Consider the following 18,409-nt stretch of genomic DNA (forward strand, 5'->3'; position numbering starts at 1 on the left):
ATCAGCAATCTCTTCAAAGAAATCTAGGCCTTTCCTATCAAACATCTCAGAATTCCTCCAAAAACACTCTTTACCCATTTATGAAACTATTCCAGCATTTTTGATAATTTTAGCAGCACAACCCCACTTTCAGTACCAATTTCTATTTTAGTTTGCCAAAGGTCTGCTGATGCAAAGTACTAGAAATATGTTGGCTTTTATAAAGGGGATTTGTTTGCGATAAAACTCAACAGTATCAAGGCAATGAAAAGTATAAACCTAGGCACCATCAGAGATGCTTTCTCACTATAGTCAGTTGCCATGTAGTGAAGATGGCTACCAGTCTCTGCTGAGGGCTCTGCCTTACCCTCCAGAATCTACCGTCTCTCATAGTCAAGCTCCTGGAGCTCAGCTTCAGCTATCAGGCATAGGGCTTCTCTCACCTTGAGCTGTTCTGTGCGCCCAGCCTCTTGGGGCTTGGTGCTTAAGCAGTCTTCTGGTCCTCTCTCACATGGCAGGATCAAATATGGTGGCTTCCTTTTTCTCTCTGTCTGTCTCATTCTGTGTTTCTGTTTGTATCAGACCCAATAAGGAGGTGGAGGATCAACCCAAGTCATGCCTCACTGAAGCAGTCCAGTCAAAAGCCCTAAGGAGATCTTATCAAGTAATTTAATCAAAGGACTTTCATCCAAATTTGATGTAACCAAAAGGTATCATAGCCATAGGAATAGATTAATTTAAAGACAATCTTTTTGGGATTCATAAAATAATTTCAAATTGCCATACAAATCAGTCGTGTATAACATACAGGACTTCTCTACCTCACCCCACCACTAGCACCTTGAATTGTTGTGGCAATACATTTAATTTTTATTGTGCTCTGTGTTTCACTTGGGTAAATCTTTCTGCATAAATTCAGCAAATGTTTATTGATTGTGTACTATGTAATAATGTGGGGGAAAAGTTTGAAATACATGTGTAAGCTTTTTTTAAAGTTGAATACATAGGTTTCATTTTGAAAATGATGTATAAAGGCAAATTAAAACGCCATTAAACTGATATGAATGTCAGTCCTGCTAAGCGTGGTCTACCATTTAATTTCCCAATTGGTAGAATGCTTTCACTTGTTATGGGATCTGAAAGTTAGAAAGGAGTAAGTCTGAGTAGTAGTGTAACAGTGGTCATATACTTTAGTAGACAGGCTTCTTAACTTACTCCGTAGAATACTTTTATTCTAAGAGTAGGGCATAAGTTATTAACATGTCACTAAGCAGAGTGACATGGGAACTTCAGGTCTACACTGGGGAGCTAAAACACACATGAAAGAAATGACCATTGCAAGCACAGTTTATAAATGTTTGGCCTCTGGCACTGTGTGAAGACTAAATGAAGCTTAATATATAACAATTAGTGCTCATATCCGTGATATATAAGATTTCCCCTGCTGTTTTTCCCCAACAAAGTACATGTGCCAGTCTGTTTGAAACCCTTTCTCACTAATAAAATCTTTTTCCATGTGTGCCACGTTTTATGTTGATACATAATTTTTGTCTGATATTATGGTGAGCTTATATAAAAGACAGCCAAAGATTTTGAATATTAGTATTGTGAAATGATTCCTTTTTATTTGTTAGTGTTACTGTGCTGGAGAGAATCAAACCAAAGTGATCAACTTAAGAAACATGCCAAGTATAGCCCTCCAACTGGAAAACAAGTATGTTGACCCAACTTAAGGGAACTTTAAAAATTTACAAAACTATAAGATTCCCTATATTAATTTTAATCTTATTTCTCCAATTGTTGGCACTTTTGTTATTTCATTTAAAAGGATATTGCCAACTTCTAGATTAATTACCTAATTTTATTTGTGAAGCTAGTATCTAGAGCAACAAAGAACTTAAAATAATTTTAAGTTTTTCCTCATTACATAAATGATACGGTTTCATTGTAACTAATCTAAAAAACAAACACAACAAAATGTCAACCATTATTCCATTGTTTTTATTATTATTGTAGAATTGCATTTATACATGGACTTTGCTTCTCAACTTAATAATATGGCAGGGGGAAAAAATATAACTGACTAACAAAAAGAGCTGTTTGTTAGTTTAATGCTCTGAAAAGATTCAAAACTTTATTCAACATTTAGGAAATAATTGTTGAAGGCCTACTATAAGCCAGATAATGTAACATTTAGTCAAGTGGATCCTTCCATTTATTTTCTAGATGTCAGAGATTAGGGTAACACTCTAGGATGTACTTTTTTAGTGCTGTCCATCAGCATTACCAGGGGATAATTGTTTACCTATATTCACATATGAGTAACTTTTTACAAATCAGAACTTGTTCATTAAACCTTTATACTTCAGGTAGAAAGTCAGACTGGAAAAATATTTGGTGAAATGACAAGTTTTCTTTGAAACTGTTTTAGGACTGATTTACGTGATAATAAAAAAAAGTTGAATTCAATTTATACCCAGACTGTGCTCCTTATTAGTTTTTTAACCTGCAAGGACCTATTGCACTTTGATTGCCCTGGAAATTATCCTTGATAAACTATACATGTGTGCTTTACTATTATATAGTCAAATTTGACTTCATTAGGGAAGAAAGGGAAGATGGCATCAACCCATCACTCCATAAAAAACAATCAACAAATTTTGAATTGGGCTCTAATACTGTGTTACTCTGGCTTGCGATGTCTTGGTCAAGCCTAGTAGAATTCTTTTGTATTTTTCTTCATTTTATTTGACTCCTTAGAACAGTAGTATCCAGGAGAATTTCTGTGATGATGGAAATATTCTATATCTGTACTGTTCAATATAGTAACCACTAGCCAACTTAAAATATGGCTAGTGTGATGAACTGAATTTTAAATGTTAATTAATTGACCTAAATAAAATGACTTGAAATTTGCTTAGCCATGTGTAGCTAGTGGCTTCCAAATTACAGCACACAGAGTGATTTCATCAAGATAGCAGCACAGCATCAAAATATCCCTGAGAATGTTTCCCCTTAGACACAGCTAAATCAAAGGGCAGTTTCAACTCACTCGGAACTCTGGAGGATGATAGAGACTGAAGGAAAACCTCACAAATGCTGAATCAAAGAAAAAAAAATGACAAGAAAAAAAAATATATAGGAGAGTATCCAGTCTGGACCCCTTGGCTACACAGTGTAAGAGACCAACAGAGGCAGGATCCAGCCCACACACCTTCTGCCATGGTTGCCATCCATAGAGCCACCCACAGCAGTGGCTTACCAACCCACACACATTCAGTCACAGGGACCAAGACCACCTAGACCCAAGGTGGGGCCTTAGCAGTCAGTATGCATGTGCATATAAATGGTACCCTGGAAACCAGACTAAATCATGGTGGAACTATTAGCAAACTGTACACAGTTCCAGCCCAATCCCTAATTGCTGGTGCATCTAAATGAAAAAAATTGAATGTTTTTGAACATTGACCCCATCTGGATCCAGAGGCAAAAAGGCTTCATGTTAAGGGATAATTGATCTGCTGTGGGTATGGTAGACTCAAAACTGAAAGCTAGAGTAAAAAGTCAGCCCAAAGCTCAGGAGAGGAGTAGAACAACATATAGACACTGGGGAGAAAAAGATTTGATTAAAAACAAAGAGAACAGACCAGGACTCCTGAAAGAGGAACAGAGGAAAGGAAATTCCCTCTTAGAGGAGAAATGTTTATTCCACATAAGAGGGTAATCTTGAGAGTTAATACTCATGCTAAGCCCAAGAGGCAGGTGCAGAAAGACCTGGGGAAATCCAATCTGTTAAACATGGGCTGCTCTACAGGTTCAGTATAAACTGGACCAAGCCTTGTATAAAATCCTTAACTCATTATTAAATGAATTCAAGTAGCTAAAGGAAAATATGGATAGAAATAAACTCAAGGCAGCAGACTTGGCCCAGTGGTTAGGGCGTCCGTCTACCACATGGGAGGTCTGCGGTTCAAACCCTGGGCCTCCTTGACCCGTGCGGAGCTCGCCCATGCGCAGTACTGATGTGCGCAAGGAGTGCCTGCCACGCAGGGGTGTCCCCCGTGTAGGGGAGCCCCATGCACAAGGAGTGTGCCCCGTAAGGAGAGCCGCCCAGTGCGAAAGAAAGGGCAGCCTGCCCAGGAATAGTGCCGCACACATGGAGAGCTGACACAAGATGACGCAACAAAAAGAAACACAGATTCCCGTGCTGCTGACAACAACAGAAGTGGACAAAGAACACGCAGCAAATAGACACAGAGAACAGACAACCGGGGTGGGTGGGGGAAGAGGGGAGAAATAAATAAATCTTTAAAAAAAAAAAAGAAAGAAACAATATAAAAGGCTTTAAAAAAAGGAATAAACTAAATATAGATATAGAAGTAAAGGAAATAAGATTGTGTGAACAAAAAGGAGAATTAGTTTAAAAGTTACACTAATGAAAATAGATTTGAACAGATGAAAGAATCTGCAAACTATAAGATGGGACAATCGAAACAATACACTTGGAAGAGCAGATAGAGAAAATGAAAAAAAGTGAGTAGAGCCTACAGGGCCTGTGGGATAATATGAAGTGTACTAACAAATGCATTATAGTATTCCCAGAAGGAGAGAAGAAAAAGGGGCCAGAAAGAATATTTGATGAAATAATGGCCAGAAATTTCCCAAATCTCATGAAAGACATAAATGTCCAAGAGGTGCAATGAAATCCAAACTGGATAAACCTAATAGCCCCATTTCAAGACACATAATAATAAAACTGTCCAATACCAAAGATAGAGAATTCTGAAAGTAATAAGAAAAGTGATTCAGCATATACAAGGAATCCTCAGTAAGAGTAAGTGCCAATTTCTAATCAGAAACCATGGCGGCAACATCAGTGGTATGATATATTCGAGATACTAAAATAGAGTAACTGCCTGCTAAATGGCCTTCAGAAGTGAGGCCATTCACAGATAAACAAACATTGATAGAGCTTGTTGCCAAGAGAGAAATGGTAAAGGGAGTTTTTCAAATTTAAAGGAAAGGACAGGAGAGAGTTAGATTAGAGCAATAGGAAGAAGTGGAGCTCTCCAGTAAAGGTAATTACATGGGTAAATGCAAAATGCAGTAGTATGGCATTCTCAGTATATAACTAGTAGATTATAGACTTAGGTTGTTTAATTTAATAGAAAACCCAGGTTAGCCACAAAGAAAGTATTTAAAATATAAACAGAAATGTGAATGAGAAAGGGATCAAGCAGTTACATCACAAAATATCAACTGTACACAAAAGGCTGCAATAAAGGAAAATAGGGACCAAAAAAAGATACAATCTATGAGAAACAAAGGATAAAATGGCTTAAGTAAGCACTGCTTTGTCAGTAATAACATTGAATGTAAAGTGATTAAACTCCCTAAAGACATGGATTGACAGAATGGATTAAAAAAAAAAAATTCAACTCTTATGTTCTTTACAGGAGACTCATTTATACCAAAAGGTGCGGATGGGTTGAAACTGGAAGGATGGGGAAAAAATATTCCATGCATATAGCCAAAAGAGACTGGGATAACTATAATAATATCAGGCAAAACAGATGTTAAGTCAAAAAGTGTAACAACAGACAAAGAAGTACATTATATATTATAAAGGGAACAATCCATGAAGAAGGAAAAACAACCATAAACATTTATGCCCCAACCACATTACCCCAAAATATCTGAGGCAAACATTGACACAGTTGAAGGGAACTATAAACACTTCTACAATATTCCATAGAGACTTCAATATGCTACTTTAATCAATGGATAGAACATAGAGGGAAAATAAGGAAATGGAGGACTTGAATAATACTATAAACAAACTAGACCTAACAGACATTTATAACACTGCCCCAAAACTGCAGGTTAGACATTCCTTTTAAGTGCATATGGGCCATTCTCTAGGATAGACCCCTTGTTAGGTCAAGAACAAGTCTCAATACAGTTAAATAGATTGAAATCATACAGAGCGTCTTCTCTGACCACAATGGAAGGAAGTTAGAAATCAATAACAGAGGGAGAACTTGAAAATCCACAAATATATAGAAGTTAACACCCAATGAGTCAGATAAGTAATCACGAGGAAATCAGGGAATATCTTGAGATGAATGAAAAGAAAAACTATATCAAAAGTTATGAGACACAGAAAAGGCAGTGTTTAGAGGGAAATTAATAGCTCTAAATCCTTACATTAAAAAAAAGAGAATGGGGAAGCGGAATTGGCTCAATGGATAGAGCATCCGCCTACCAATGGATAGAGCATCTGCCTACCACTTGGGAGGTCCAGGGTTCAAACCCAGGGCCTCTTGACCCATGTGGTAAACTGGCACACGCACAGTGCTGATGCACGGAAGGAGTGCCATGCCATACAGGAGTGTCCCCCGCGTAGGGGACCCCCATGTGCAAGGAGTGTGCCCCTCAAGGAGAGCCACCCTGTGCAAAAAAAGTGCAGGTTTCCCAGGAGTGGCGCCACACACACACAGCTGACACAGCAAGATGACGCAATAAAAAGAGACACAGATTCCCAGTGCTGCTGACAAGAATACAAGTAGACACAGAAGAACATACAGTGAGTGGACACAGAGAGCAGACAAACGGTGGGCGGGGGGATAAAAAATTTTTTTTTTTTAAAAAAAGAATGATCTCAAAGACCAACCTCACAAATGGAGATCTAGAACAAGAGCAAACTAAATCCAAAGCATACAGAAGGAAGAAAATAAAGTTTAGAGCAGAGATCAATGAAATTGAGGATAAACAATAAAATCAGTGAAACCAAACATTGATTCTTTGAAATGATCCATAAAATCAATCTTTATGCTAGACAAAGAAAAAATGAGAGAAGATGCAAATAAGTAAACCAGGAATGAAAAGGGGAACATTACTACCAACTCCACAAATAAAAAGGATTGTAAGAGGATACTATGAACAGTTGGTACTGGCACAAGGACAGACATATAGACCAATGGAATTGAATTGGGAGTTCAGGAATAAACCCTCATCCTTGACAAGGATGCCAAGTCATTCTTGGGAAAGAATAGTCTCTTCAACAGGTGGTTCTGGGAGAACAGGATAGCCATATTCAAAAGAATGAAGATGGACCCCTACCTCACACCATTTACAGAACCTAACTCAAAATGGATCAAAGACCAACCATAAGAACCAAAACTATAAAATTCCTAGAAGAAGACATAGGGAAGAATCTTCAAGGTCTTGTTAGGAATAATTTCTTAGACTTTACCCCCAAACAAGAAAACTAGGTAATTGGGGCTTAATCAAAATTAAAAACTTCTGTATATTGAGGACTTTATCAAGAAAGTAAGAAAACAACCTACGGAATGGGAATAATATTTGAAAACCAGGTATCTGATAAGGATTTAATATCCAGAATATATATAGAACTACAACTCAACAACAAAAAGTCAACCTAATTAAAAAGTGGGCAAAAGCTGGAGGAAAGTGACCCACTCCGTTCATGGCAGACAACCCTGTGACAATGGCCAGGGGCCAGATGAATGCAGAGGTGGCAGATGCAAGGTGGCCTGTGTTTAGCCTCCTTCCAGTTCCTGGAAGTGGGTGGCAGCATGTGCAGGAGCAGCAGCAGCAGCACAGGAGAGGCTCTGAGCCTCTTTCTTCTCCAGCCTGATCTGGGAAAGCCATTCTGCCTGAGAATGGGAACTCTTTTCCCAGGATATGAGGACTATTCAGTCACCAGGAGCAAAAGGTTATCATTGTTGGGCTGGATAATGCAGGGAAAACTAATATCCTTTGGGAATTTTCTATGAATGAAGTTATACATACATCCTGTACAATAGGGAGTAATGTCAAAGAGATAGTTCTTAATAATACATTTCCTAATGTAGGATGTTGGTGACCAAGAATTTCTTTGTTCTTTCTGGAACACTTACTATAATGCTGAAGTTGTAACCGTTGTAGACAGTACAAACAGAGAAAGGATTTCCATAACTGGAGAAGCAACTGTATAAAACATTAGTACATGAGAACCTAAGAAAATCTGGATTGTATTGGTTTTTGCTAATAAAGATGTTAAGAACGTATGACTGTAGGAGAAATCTTCTAGTTTTTTAAACTAACTTCTGTTAAAGATCACCAGTAGAATATCCAGGAATGCTGTGTTCATACAGGCAAGGGAGTATACCAAGGACTTGAATGGATGATGTCATGATTTAAGATTAGATGATCTCTTCTGATGACCTCTTCTCATAGACTTTGTGTAAACAAAGTGCTGGGCTTTACCTGAAAGCTGCAAAAATTAATGGTTTCGATATATTTATAATAAACTTATTCTATGAGAAGAAAAAGTAAGAACACTTATTTGAAAACAAAGATGAAGTCTCACCTTTCATTTTGGCTTCTCATTAGTTGCTGGTCTTAAAGCTATGATTGACATTTTTCTCATAATGAATCCTCTCAGGACATTGGGTAGCATGTGGTAAGTATAGAGTAAGAGGAAAACATTGTTAACTTGAAGAGCTTCATTGTCAATATAACCCTCCCTAGTTTACTGTTCTCTTGTTCCACTAAGTCAAAATACAAATCAGCACAGATACTCAGTTTCCAATATTTCCACATAATATTACTTAATGAAAAGTGTTTTGCATAAGGTTGTGTATGTGCACATATACCTCAAGTTCAAGTTAATGACTTTGATTTATGTTCTAAAGCAAAGTGATTAACACAGAAATTCATAATACTTTAATTGTGACCATATGAGATGAGTACTGGCATTGATGTTAAGTGTCTTTTATACTTTTTTCCCTTATAATGTCTGTATTGTACTAATCAACCTCCAAATCATTGAGCTTTTAAATAAAAAAGAAGAGGAATAAGAAGCTTGGCAGTGTATATACACACACACACACACATATATATATATTTTTGCTGATCATATGTACTGCAACTGAGTAGAGAATGTATCAAATTCTTGGCTTAGATATTACTAATGGGGAGAGTTATACAGTAAATAATTATCAGATCATTCTCTGTAGAGGTCTGTATGCCATATATATTACTGAATAAATTGTTGATCCACTGACCAGACAGTGATTGTGATTAAAATTATCAAGTAATTTTTCTGGCATTAAAAAAAAAAGGGCAATAGACTTGAACTGACATTTCTCCAAAGAAGATAAACAAATGGCCAATAAATATATGAAAAGATGCTCAACATCATAAGCCGTCAGGGAAATGTAAATCAAAACCACAAGATACTACTTCACACACACTAGAATGGCTAATATTTTTAAAGTAGCAAGTAAGTATTGGCAAGGGTGTGAAGAAATAGCAATGTTCGTTCATTATTGAATAGAATATAAAATGATGGAGCCTCTGTGCAAAGCAGTTTGGCACTTCCTCACAAAGTTAGGTATAGAATTAACATATGACCTGGCAATCCCACTTTTAGGTATATTCCCATAAGAATTGAAAGCAGGGACTAGAAAAGATATTTGTATACCAATGTTTGTAGTGGCATTAACAGTTGTCAAAAGGTGAAAGCAACCGAAGTGTCCATCAACAGAGTAATGGATAAACTGTGGTATATACATACAATGAAATATTATTGTCTTGAGAAGGAATGAGATTTTGATGCATGTGACAACATAGATGAAGCTTGAAGACATTATGGTGAGTAAAATAAGCCAAACACAGGACAAATACTATATGACCTTACTTCCATGATATAAGAATATGAAAATAAAATTGGAAACTAGAATACAGGTTACTAGAGGACAGGTAGGGTAGGGAAATGGGGAGTTGTTGATTAATTGTCATGGAGTTTCTGTTTGGAGTGATGGAAAAGTTTTGGCAATGGATGATGGTGATGGAGGCACAAGTCTTTAAATATAATTAATACCACTGAACTGTACTTTTGAAATGGGATAAAAAGGGAAATATTAGGTTGCATATATGTTACACAGATTCATAGAACTGTACAACACAAAGAGTAAACCCTAATGTAAACTGTAGGCTAAAGGTAATAGCATATTATAATAATATATTGTTTCACCAGTTGTAAAAAAAATTACCCACTAATGCAAAATATTAATAATAAGAAAAACTATGTGTGTGAAAGGAGGGTATATGGGAACTCAGTACTTTCTGCATGGTCTTTTTTTGTCAACCTATAAATCTTCTAATTAACAAAAAATCGGACAGCACAAGGTTAGAGCACAAAGGGTGACCTTTATTTTCATTAGAAGTCAACTGGCTCACAGGAAAAATCAAGCCAATAATATGGAAATAGAAAGCAATTTAATTTAGTGTATTTTTGAAAAATAAGTCATAAAATTTTAAGCTCTGAAATAAAGTGTGAGCACAATATAGAAGGATACATTAAAAATGTCTATCCATCATATGTTGTGACTGATTGAGAGAAGTGAAAAGAAATGCTGGGGGAGAAAGGTGACTTTAAGGCCAGGAAGAGAAATAGGCAAAATAAAGCCATGTAGAGATATACGAGAAGCAGAGATAAAGAGAGAATGTGAAAGATTTAGAAAAGTTTTAGTGTAATAGCAGCTATGACAGGAATATCAAAATTGGAAAGAAGGAGACTTTTCTTACCCTCCCCTCTTAGCACTTTCTTACCCTCCCCTCTTAGCACTTTCTAGACTGTAAAAGTACTTACAGGAGCAGATGTGACTCAAGAAGATGAATGACTGCTTCCCACATGGGAGATCCTGGGTTTGGTTCCTGGTGCCTCCTAAAAACAAAACAAAAGCAACGAAGCAAACAAATGAAGAAACCAACTCAGGGGAGCTAATGTGGCTTTGTGGTTGAGCGCTGCTTCCCATATATAAGATCCTGGGTTCTGTCCTCAGCCCCAATACCTAAGAAAAAAGTATTTATTTCCATCTGCTTTGGCTGATTTCTTCCTCCATATTTTCGGTTCTTTCTTTTCTCTTTTTCCTCTTAACACTCTTTGCCTTAACACAATCAGGCTTGCTGTACGTAATGCTTTATGTACTGTACTTCTCATCCTTTTTTTCCAGGAATGTTTAAATGCCATAACTGTTGGAATTACAGAGATGAAAAATGATAGGAAATATGGGGGACGTTTTATTTAGACTTCAGTCATTTATAGCCTACTGTACTGAATGACACTATCAAATGCCTTGCCCTGTTTTTTCATAATTCATCTGATTCTGCAAAACACTGTACTGAATGCTTTGCATTGTTTTTTAAATAATTCATCTGGTTCTCTTTCTATTGTGTGTGCCTTCAACTCTTCCCCCAAATGCCCCAGCTTTACTGTCACCTACACAGCACTCGTCTGGCCTTTCATCCTTCTGGTCCTATCAGGAGGAGAAAGTTGGAATCTGAACACTCTGCTTTTGAAACATTGCACAGTCCAATGTTACTGAATTCCCTCGACACCATTCACTCTATTTCTTTAACTGAAAATTAGTCTACTATAGGTGAGTCTCCAGTGAATAAAGGACCAGCCCCAGTTCTCATTTTATATGGCACTTTTATGCAGTATCCTATTGGAAGTCAAATAGCTGTCCATGTTTCATATTCAGCAACTCCCTTCCTTTTTATCCTTAACTTTCAGAGGTCTTAAGTGATAATGACACAACTATCAACTCAGTGACTAGGAGCCTATAATTACAATTATGACTAGAGCACAAAATTCACCTACATGTAGCAATAGATCCTCAGCCCCCTACTTAAGCAGTTGCATATATCAGACTGTGCCTAATTCAGAGCAGGACAGATCAATTCATTGTTACCCATCTGTTTCCTGTAATGTTAGAATGTTAGATGCTCGAATCTGGTTTTTATAAAACAATGAATAGAAGTAGTTATGGAAGAATTAAGTAAATGAAATGGGAAGTTCTTTCCCTTTTTTAAAAAGGATTTATTTATTTATTTTTTCCCCTTCCCCTCTTCCCACCCTGCTGTTTTTGCTGTCTGTGTTTTTTCTTCTTTTCTCATTTTCTCTCTTCTAGGATTCACTGGGATTCAGTCCTGTAGACTTCTGACAGGGAGAGAGGTTCCCCATCAATGGCGCCACCTCAATTCATGGTTCCTGCTGCGCTTCATCTTGACTCTTCTCGTCTCCCTTTTGATGTGTCATCATCTTGCTGCATGTCTCTCTTGTGGCATTGGCTCATCACGTGAGCACTCGCGCAGGTACTGGCTCACCGCACAGGCATTCGTGCAGGCACTGGTTTGCTGTACGGGCACGCTTTCTCTTCTTTTTCATCAGGAGGCCCCAGGGATTGAACCCAGGTCCTCCCATATAGTAGGCGGAAGCTCTGTCAGTTGAGCCACATCCACTTCCCTTAATTTTCATAATGGTAGTTGATGTGGTAAATGATATATTAATAATAAATGACAGTAAATCTATAACAAAGGAATAGGTTAAAGTCAACAAGACTGAGGATTTAATATATCTTAGACACTTTGCTAAACTTATCATGCATCAACTCATTTCATCCTCATAACAACCTTATGAGATAGGTGCTATTATTGTTTTCTTCATTTATCAATAATGCAATGGAACTAAAAAGTTAAATAATTTGTCTCAAGTCAACAACTAACAAATGTCAGAACCTGGATTCAAATTTAGGTCTATCTTTTGAATTGGAATGTTGTTTAATGTACTTTAATATTATAGATTGGGGAAGCAGATGTGGCTCAAATGATAGGGCTTCTGCCTACCTTATGGGAGGACCCAGGTTTGATCCCAGGGGCCTCCTGGTGAAAAAAAAGAAGAGAAAGCGTGTCTTCGTGGTGAGCCAGTGCCCATGCAAGTGAATCACGTGGCAAGATGATGATATAACAAAAGAGAGACAAAGGAGAGAGTCGAGGTAAAGTGCAGTAGAAACCAGAAATTGAGATGGCAAAGCTGACAGGGAACCCCTCCCACATCAGAGGTCCCCAGGATCAAATCCTGGTGAATCCTAGAGAAGAAAAAGTGAAAAAGAGAAGACAAAAAAAAAAGATACAGAGGCTCACACAGTGAATGGACACAGACAGGGAAAAAAAACAAACAGCGGGGAAGGGGGAAATTAAATAAATAAATCTTTTTTTAAAAAAAAGATTGTAGATTAGTTTTGGACGGAAATGATTTTCCCTAATTTTAGATATCAGCAATATTAGCCACTACATAAATATTTGGATCATTGCAAAAGGGACACCAAGAACTTCTTGAAATCTCCTTTTATGTGATAAAATGATTTTTTAATCCTGTTTTTAGTGTGGTAGGTTGTAATATGTGAGTGGTTAAATTCATTATATAAGTTGTTCAAATGAATTTGGTGTGTTTACAGGTGGTTGCTGTATATGGAACTTTATCTGATTTGCTTTCTGTGGCCAGCAGTAAACTCGGCATAAAAGCCACCAGTGTGTATAATGGGAAAGGTGGACTAATTGATGATATTGCTTTGATCAGGTAACTTTCACCTTTTTATAAGCTGTCAATTTACAGTATGCCCTTGGCTTCTTGGCACTATGTTGTTGTCCTTAAGCAATAGTTTAGTCACTATTAAGAATACAGGATTTTGTCAAGTGATTGCCTTGACTTTTCTCTATAGAAATTAAATCTTTGGGACTATGGTATAGTGATCAAGTAGAAAATCCTCAGTACATGTCAGTAGATTGATAGCCGTATATATATGCAGAAATACTATGTAGTATTTCTTACTGGAGATGTATTTAAGGCTCACATTTTTAAAGTTAAAATATAATTGATCTCTTTATTGTAGTAAGTGACCTGCTTATGATAAAGTTCATTTCCTAAAAATGCTTTGAATTTTATAAACATTCCAGAGAAAAACTTTTGTGAAAACTTGCTAAATGTTATGATACAGTTTTAAGTAGAGTTAAGTCACCTAGTGATTCACCATGAAAGAGGTGTGTGTTTTTGTTTTGTTCTAAATAACTAAAGCTGATTTATCTCTTTTAAACAAGTCTCTAGTTCACCTCCATCCATCCTTGTGGGATCATAGAATTTTGGAGCAGGAAGAGACTTAGCAAAGAAGATGGGAAAGGGAACACAAATTAAGTACTAGCAATGTGCCAACTATGTTGTAATTGCTTTGCCTGAGTTATCTCATTTAATTGGCAAAACATGATTTTCTTTATTGATGATGTAAGGCTACTAATGATCCAAATTATAACAGTATATATATAAAGTTTAAGTCCAGGTTTGAATGAACTTTCAATATAGCGTATTGCCCTAGAAGTTAATCATTTCCAGTACCTTAATTTTACAAATGAGGAAACAAAGCATCTGAGGAATAACTTAACGGAGGTCACATAGCTTAGCAGTTGATTTGTGTTCATGAAATGAAAAAATATTTTCCTACTAATCTAAAGCAATTAACTGGCATCTTGAGCAAGTAGAATATGTTATAGACTGCATTTCAGATCCAGATAAATTAGGAGAATTTCTTAATTTTTCAGTATCCATCTACCAGATTCTTTTGATTTCTATGGATAATTGAGTCACACTGTTGAATGATCTGATCAACATGAACCTATTTTTCTCAACAAACATAATCTCTGATTCTAAGATAAACTCTGTGTATTCCTATGATGTCTTACAGGAAATAAAAACTTCTACAACATGAAGGTCATAACTGAAGCATTCTGAGCTATAAAATCTCTACCTGTTTAGCAGTTTGTGGTTCACAAGTTACAGTCTCTGATCACTTACTTGTACTAATAGGATGGTTTGGGAGCGGGATGGGGGGATATACACTGATAATCCATCATCGTGGGTTTTGCCCAATCATTTACCTTTGTGTTTGCAGTATGTGTGCAGTGGGTGAATGTTTATAGCAGTTACTTTTCCAATTATATTTTTCCTAGATTTAATAGGAAAATTTATTTGCATTTTCAAAGCACAAAGCAGCTGATGATTTGGGAGAGAGCCCCAATAATTTATTAGCAGTACAGAATTAAAATAAAGCAAAGAAAGAAGAGTTGGTTATGGCTTTAGTCATATGCTTTGAGCATAACAGTACATTCTTCAAAAGAAATCTGAATTCAAAGAATTTGTATGGTGAGCTTTTTATTTTTCATTTCAAAGAAATGATCTTTTTGGAATTTAAATCTAGAGACAGTTAAGTTGGGGTGTTAAATAAAGTAACAGAACCTTAGCAAGTCAGTATCTTTGTAGTATAGATTTATAGCAAAACCTGTCTTCTATATAGTTCTAAGGAGTAGTTAAATTATGTCAGCAATAATTGATGTGATTTCTGAATTTTGATGCTGGCTTTTAAAATTTTGATTTTCCCAGGGATGATGATGTTTTGTTTGTGTGTGAAGGAGAACCATTTATTGGTAAGTGTCTCCCTTCAAAGTCAATTTTGTCTACCAAAATAAAAATGATGAAATGGTAAATATTTTACATGGAGTTATTAAGCTTAACATGAAAAAGGATCTTATGGCAGTAATGGCATCTTCACACTTCTTTTCAAGTGTCAAAGAACTACTCCTCCACAAATTGGAAGTGGGAAGGCTGAAATTCAGACCATGTTGGAAATGTGGTTGTAGCTCATTGATCCAAAGATAGAAAGATGGGCTGGTGAGCAAGAGGCTGCCCAATGGGGTGTTGGCAAAACTTGCTAGAGAGTGAGAACCAGCCACACCATAGGTGCAAGAAGAAAACTAGGAAGAAAGCCCCTCCCCTGTACAGTGTCCCTTCTGGGCCCTTGCTGACAAAGCCTAATATTATGCCAGCTGGAAAAGGAGAAATGTTTACATGGTCCATCTTGAATATCAACTAGAAAGGGATAGTTTTGGACCTTAGAGACAAAAAATTCACAACTGGGTCATCCATAGAAGGGTAGCCCAGAGTGAGGAGACAGGCCCCAAGCAAGGTGAGGTGGGTGTTCATGTGGTGTGTGGGGGAGGATGGAGGGTAGCCTTGTATAGGGTGTCAGATCATCAGGTGGCTGAGGGAGGGCATCCACGTGGAGGACCTACCCAGACCACATGTAAATGTAGTCTGGCGTGAGGAGTCATACCTCAAACAGGGTAAAGATAGAGACTATGCATAAATAAATATACTTCATACAATGGAAGCTAGGTTTCTCATTGCCAGAGAAGGGAGTTACAAATATAGAAAGGAAGAAAATTAGAAAGAACCCTGTGGTGTTGGACTGGATTTGGAAGTATCAGTGTAAACTCTGGTTTTCAGTAGATAGATAGATAGGCACATGGCTCACTCTATATTTAATATATATAGATACATACATAAATAAATATAGATATAAAAGTGTATACATATAACCATGTATTCTCTAGTTCTGTCCATTATGAGCCAGGAGTGGGAACATCCTGAGAGTAATGAACACACCTAATGCCCAGATCTTTATATGTAATATATTATATGTATATAAAGTTTGTATATCATATATTACATAAATATATAGGTAAATAAAATATCTCATGAGCTCATACTAATACTTGCAGTATATGTACAGGGTTATAGGGGTTTTACTTCACTTCCATTTCACATCCATGTTGGCCTTTCTTCAGAATCAATAATCCTGGTTTCAGGGACATAGGGAATGACAGAATTATATCACCAAATTACTCATTTATTTCATCTCATACAAGGTACATAAAAATATCAGAATAACAATCCCACTATTTTCAGCACCAATATGATTACTGAAAAAGTTTTTTGCTTATGTTCATTCCTTTGTTCTCTTACTTAAAAGATGATTTTACTATTTCTACATTGTCATAGTATATAGTGATTATATACTGTATTTTCCCTTATAACTCTCATTTAGTCTTCTTCCTCCAAGTGTATTTAGTACACACTTCCAATCCTTATGCTGATGTCTGTAACACTTGTCTGAAATTTGTTGAGTAGTGGATTGCTTAGAAAGGACTTACAAGAACAGTATTCTCTGATCTCTTGCATGTTGATATCAGTTGGTAGCTTTTATACTTGAAAGTCATTTTGGCTGGATGTAAAATCATATGTAAAAACTTATCACACTCTAAACTTTATGTATAGTTTGCTGAATGTCAATTATACTTCAGTAAAACTTAAAAAACCATAGTGCTCATTTCTTCTTAAGATTAAGTATTTTTCTTAAGGCATTATCTGTTGTGTTTACCCATTCTTGTGTTTCTTCTAGTTTAGTCTTCATTCTTAAAATTTTTTTTCTAATTTCCTGAGTTCTACTTCATTTCTGAATTTTATCATCTGATTTATGTTGTTCTTTCATGTCTTGTGTAATATCATTTACTTCTTTTAGCATGCTTTAGAATATCAGATTATAGTTTTTTTCTGTATCATTCATACCTGAACATACATAAACAATGTATATAATAAAAGCTGAGAACTTAAAAAATAAACATGCATATCATCATAAAATGCTCCCATACATCACCCCACCACCAACACCTTGCATTGTTGTGGAATTTTGTTACAAACTATGAAATAGCATCATCAAAATATTACTACTAACTATAGCCCACTCAATCCTTTTCTTTTGCTCATTTTTCCATAAAATTAGTTTTCCTTAACTTAGGAAGGGAAGACTGGCTTAGGGGAGTTTTTCTAGTGTTATATATCTAGAGCTCCTTTTTAATTGTTTTTTGTGAATGTTTAAAAATATATGATAGGGAAGCAGACTTGGCCCAGTGGATAGGGCGTCCATCTACCACATGGGAGGTCTGCAGTTCAAACCCCAGGCCTCCTTGACCCGTGTAGAGCTGGCCCATGCTCAGTGCTGATGCACACAAGGAGTGCCATGCCATGCAGACGCGCAAGGAGTGCACCCCGTAAGGAGAGCCACCCAGCACGAAAGGAAGTGCAGCCTGCCCAGGAATGGCGCTGCACACACACAGAGCTGACACAACAAGATGATGCAACAAAAAGAAACACAGATTCCTGGTGCTGCTGATAAGGATAGAAGCAGTCACAGAAGAACACACAGAGAATGGACACAGAGAGCAGACAACTGCTGGGAGGGGGAGGAGAGAAATAAATAAAAATAAATCTTTAAAAAAAGAAATATATATATATATATGATATATTTTAGTCTGCTAGACCTCCTTGATTCTTATCTGGACTCCTTCCTCTTTTGTCTCTATTGTCTCTATCCTCCTCATCTTGAATTCTATTCCCATCATCTTATTCTCAGTGTGGGGTTTTGTCGAAGAAGGGAGTTTTGGCTTATTGGTTTTCAGAGTTTATTTACAGCCCCTTCATATATCTTACTGCAAATTATTTCTATTACCCTCTTTTGGAGTGGGCATGCCCCTCCCACTTGCAGTCTGCTGTTCTCAAATAGACTTGCTGAGTTTTCAAGTGGGTATCCATTGATTACTTTGGAAATCTCAGGTTCATCATATACTCCATTTCTTTTCTTGGTTTTTTCTTTCACAGATGCTGACACCATGGTACTCTTTTAGTTGTCAA

General features: G+C 36.7%; 1 protein-coding gene across 2 annotated transcripts in view; it reads left to right on the top strand.

Moving 5' to 3' along the window:
* The window catches only part of KCTD9 (potassium channel tetramerization domain containing 9), a 56,046-nt gene that overhangs the window by 7,838 nt on the left and 29,799 nt on the right, over nucleotides 1–18,409 (top strand). The window contains exons 1-3 of one of the 2 annotated variants that reach the window (XM_058287835.1): nucleotides 1,577–1,693; nucleotides 13,290–13,411; nucleotides 15,263–15,306. In XM_058287835.1, coding sequence (XP_058143818.1) covers nucleotides 1,592–1,693; nucleotides 13,290–13,411; nucleotides 15,263–15,306 — 268 coding nt within the window. In that variant the 5' untranslated portion in view covers nucleotides 1,577–1,591. Of the gene's footprint in view, nucleotides 1–1,576; nucleotides 1,694–13,289; nucleotides 13,412–15,262; nucleotides 15,307–18,409 lie in introns of those variants that run through there. The other variant, XM_004454246.4, reaches the window with a different exon arrangement.

Source organism: Dasypus novemcinctus, chromosome 25, assembly GCF_030445035.2.
Source record: "Dasypus novemcinctus isolate mDasNov1 chromosome 25, mDasNov1.1.hap2, whole genome shotgun sequence".
NCBI lineage: Eukaryota > Metazoa > Chordata > Mammalia > Cingulata > Dasypodidae > Dasypus > Dasypus novemcinctus.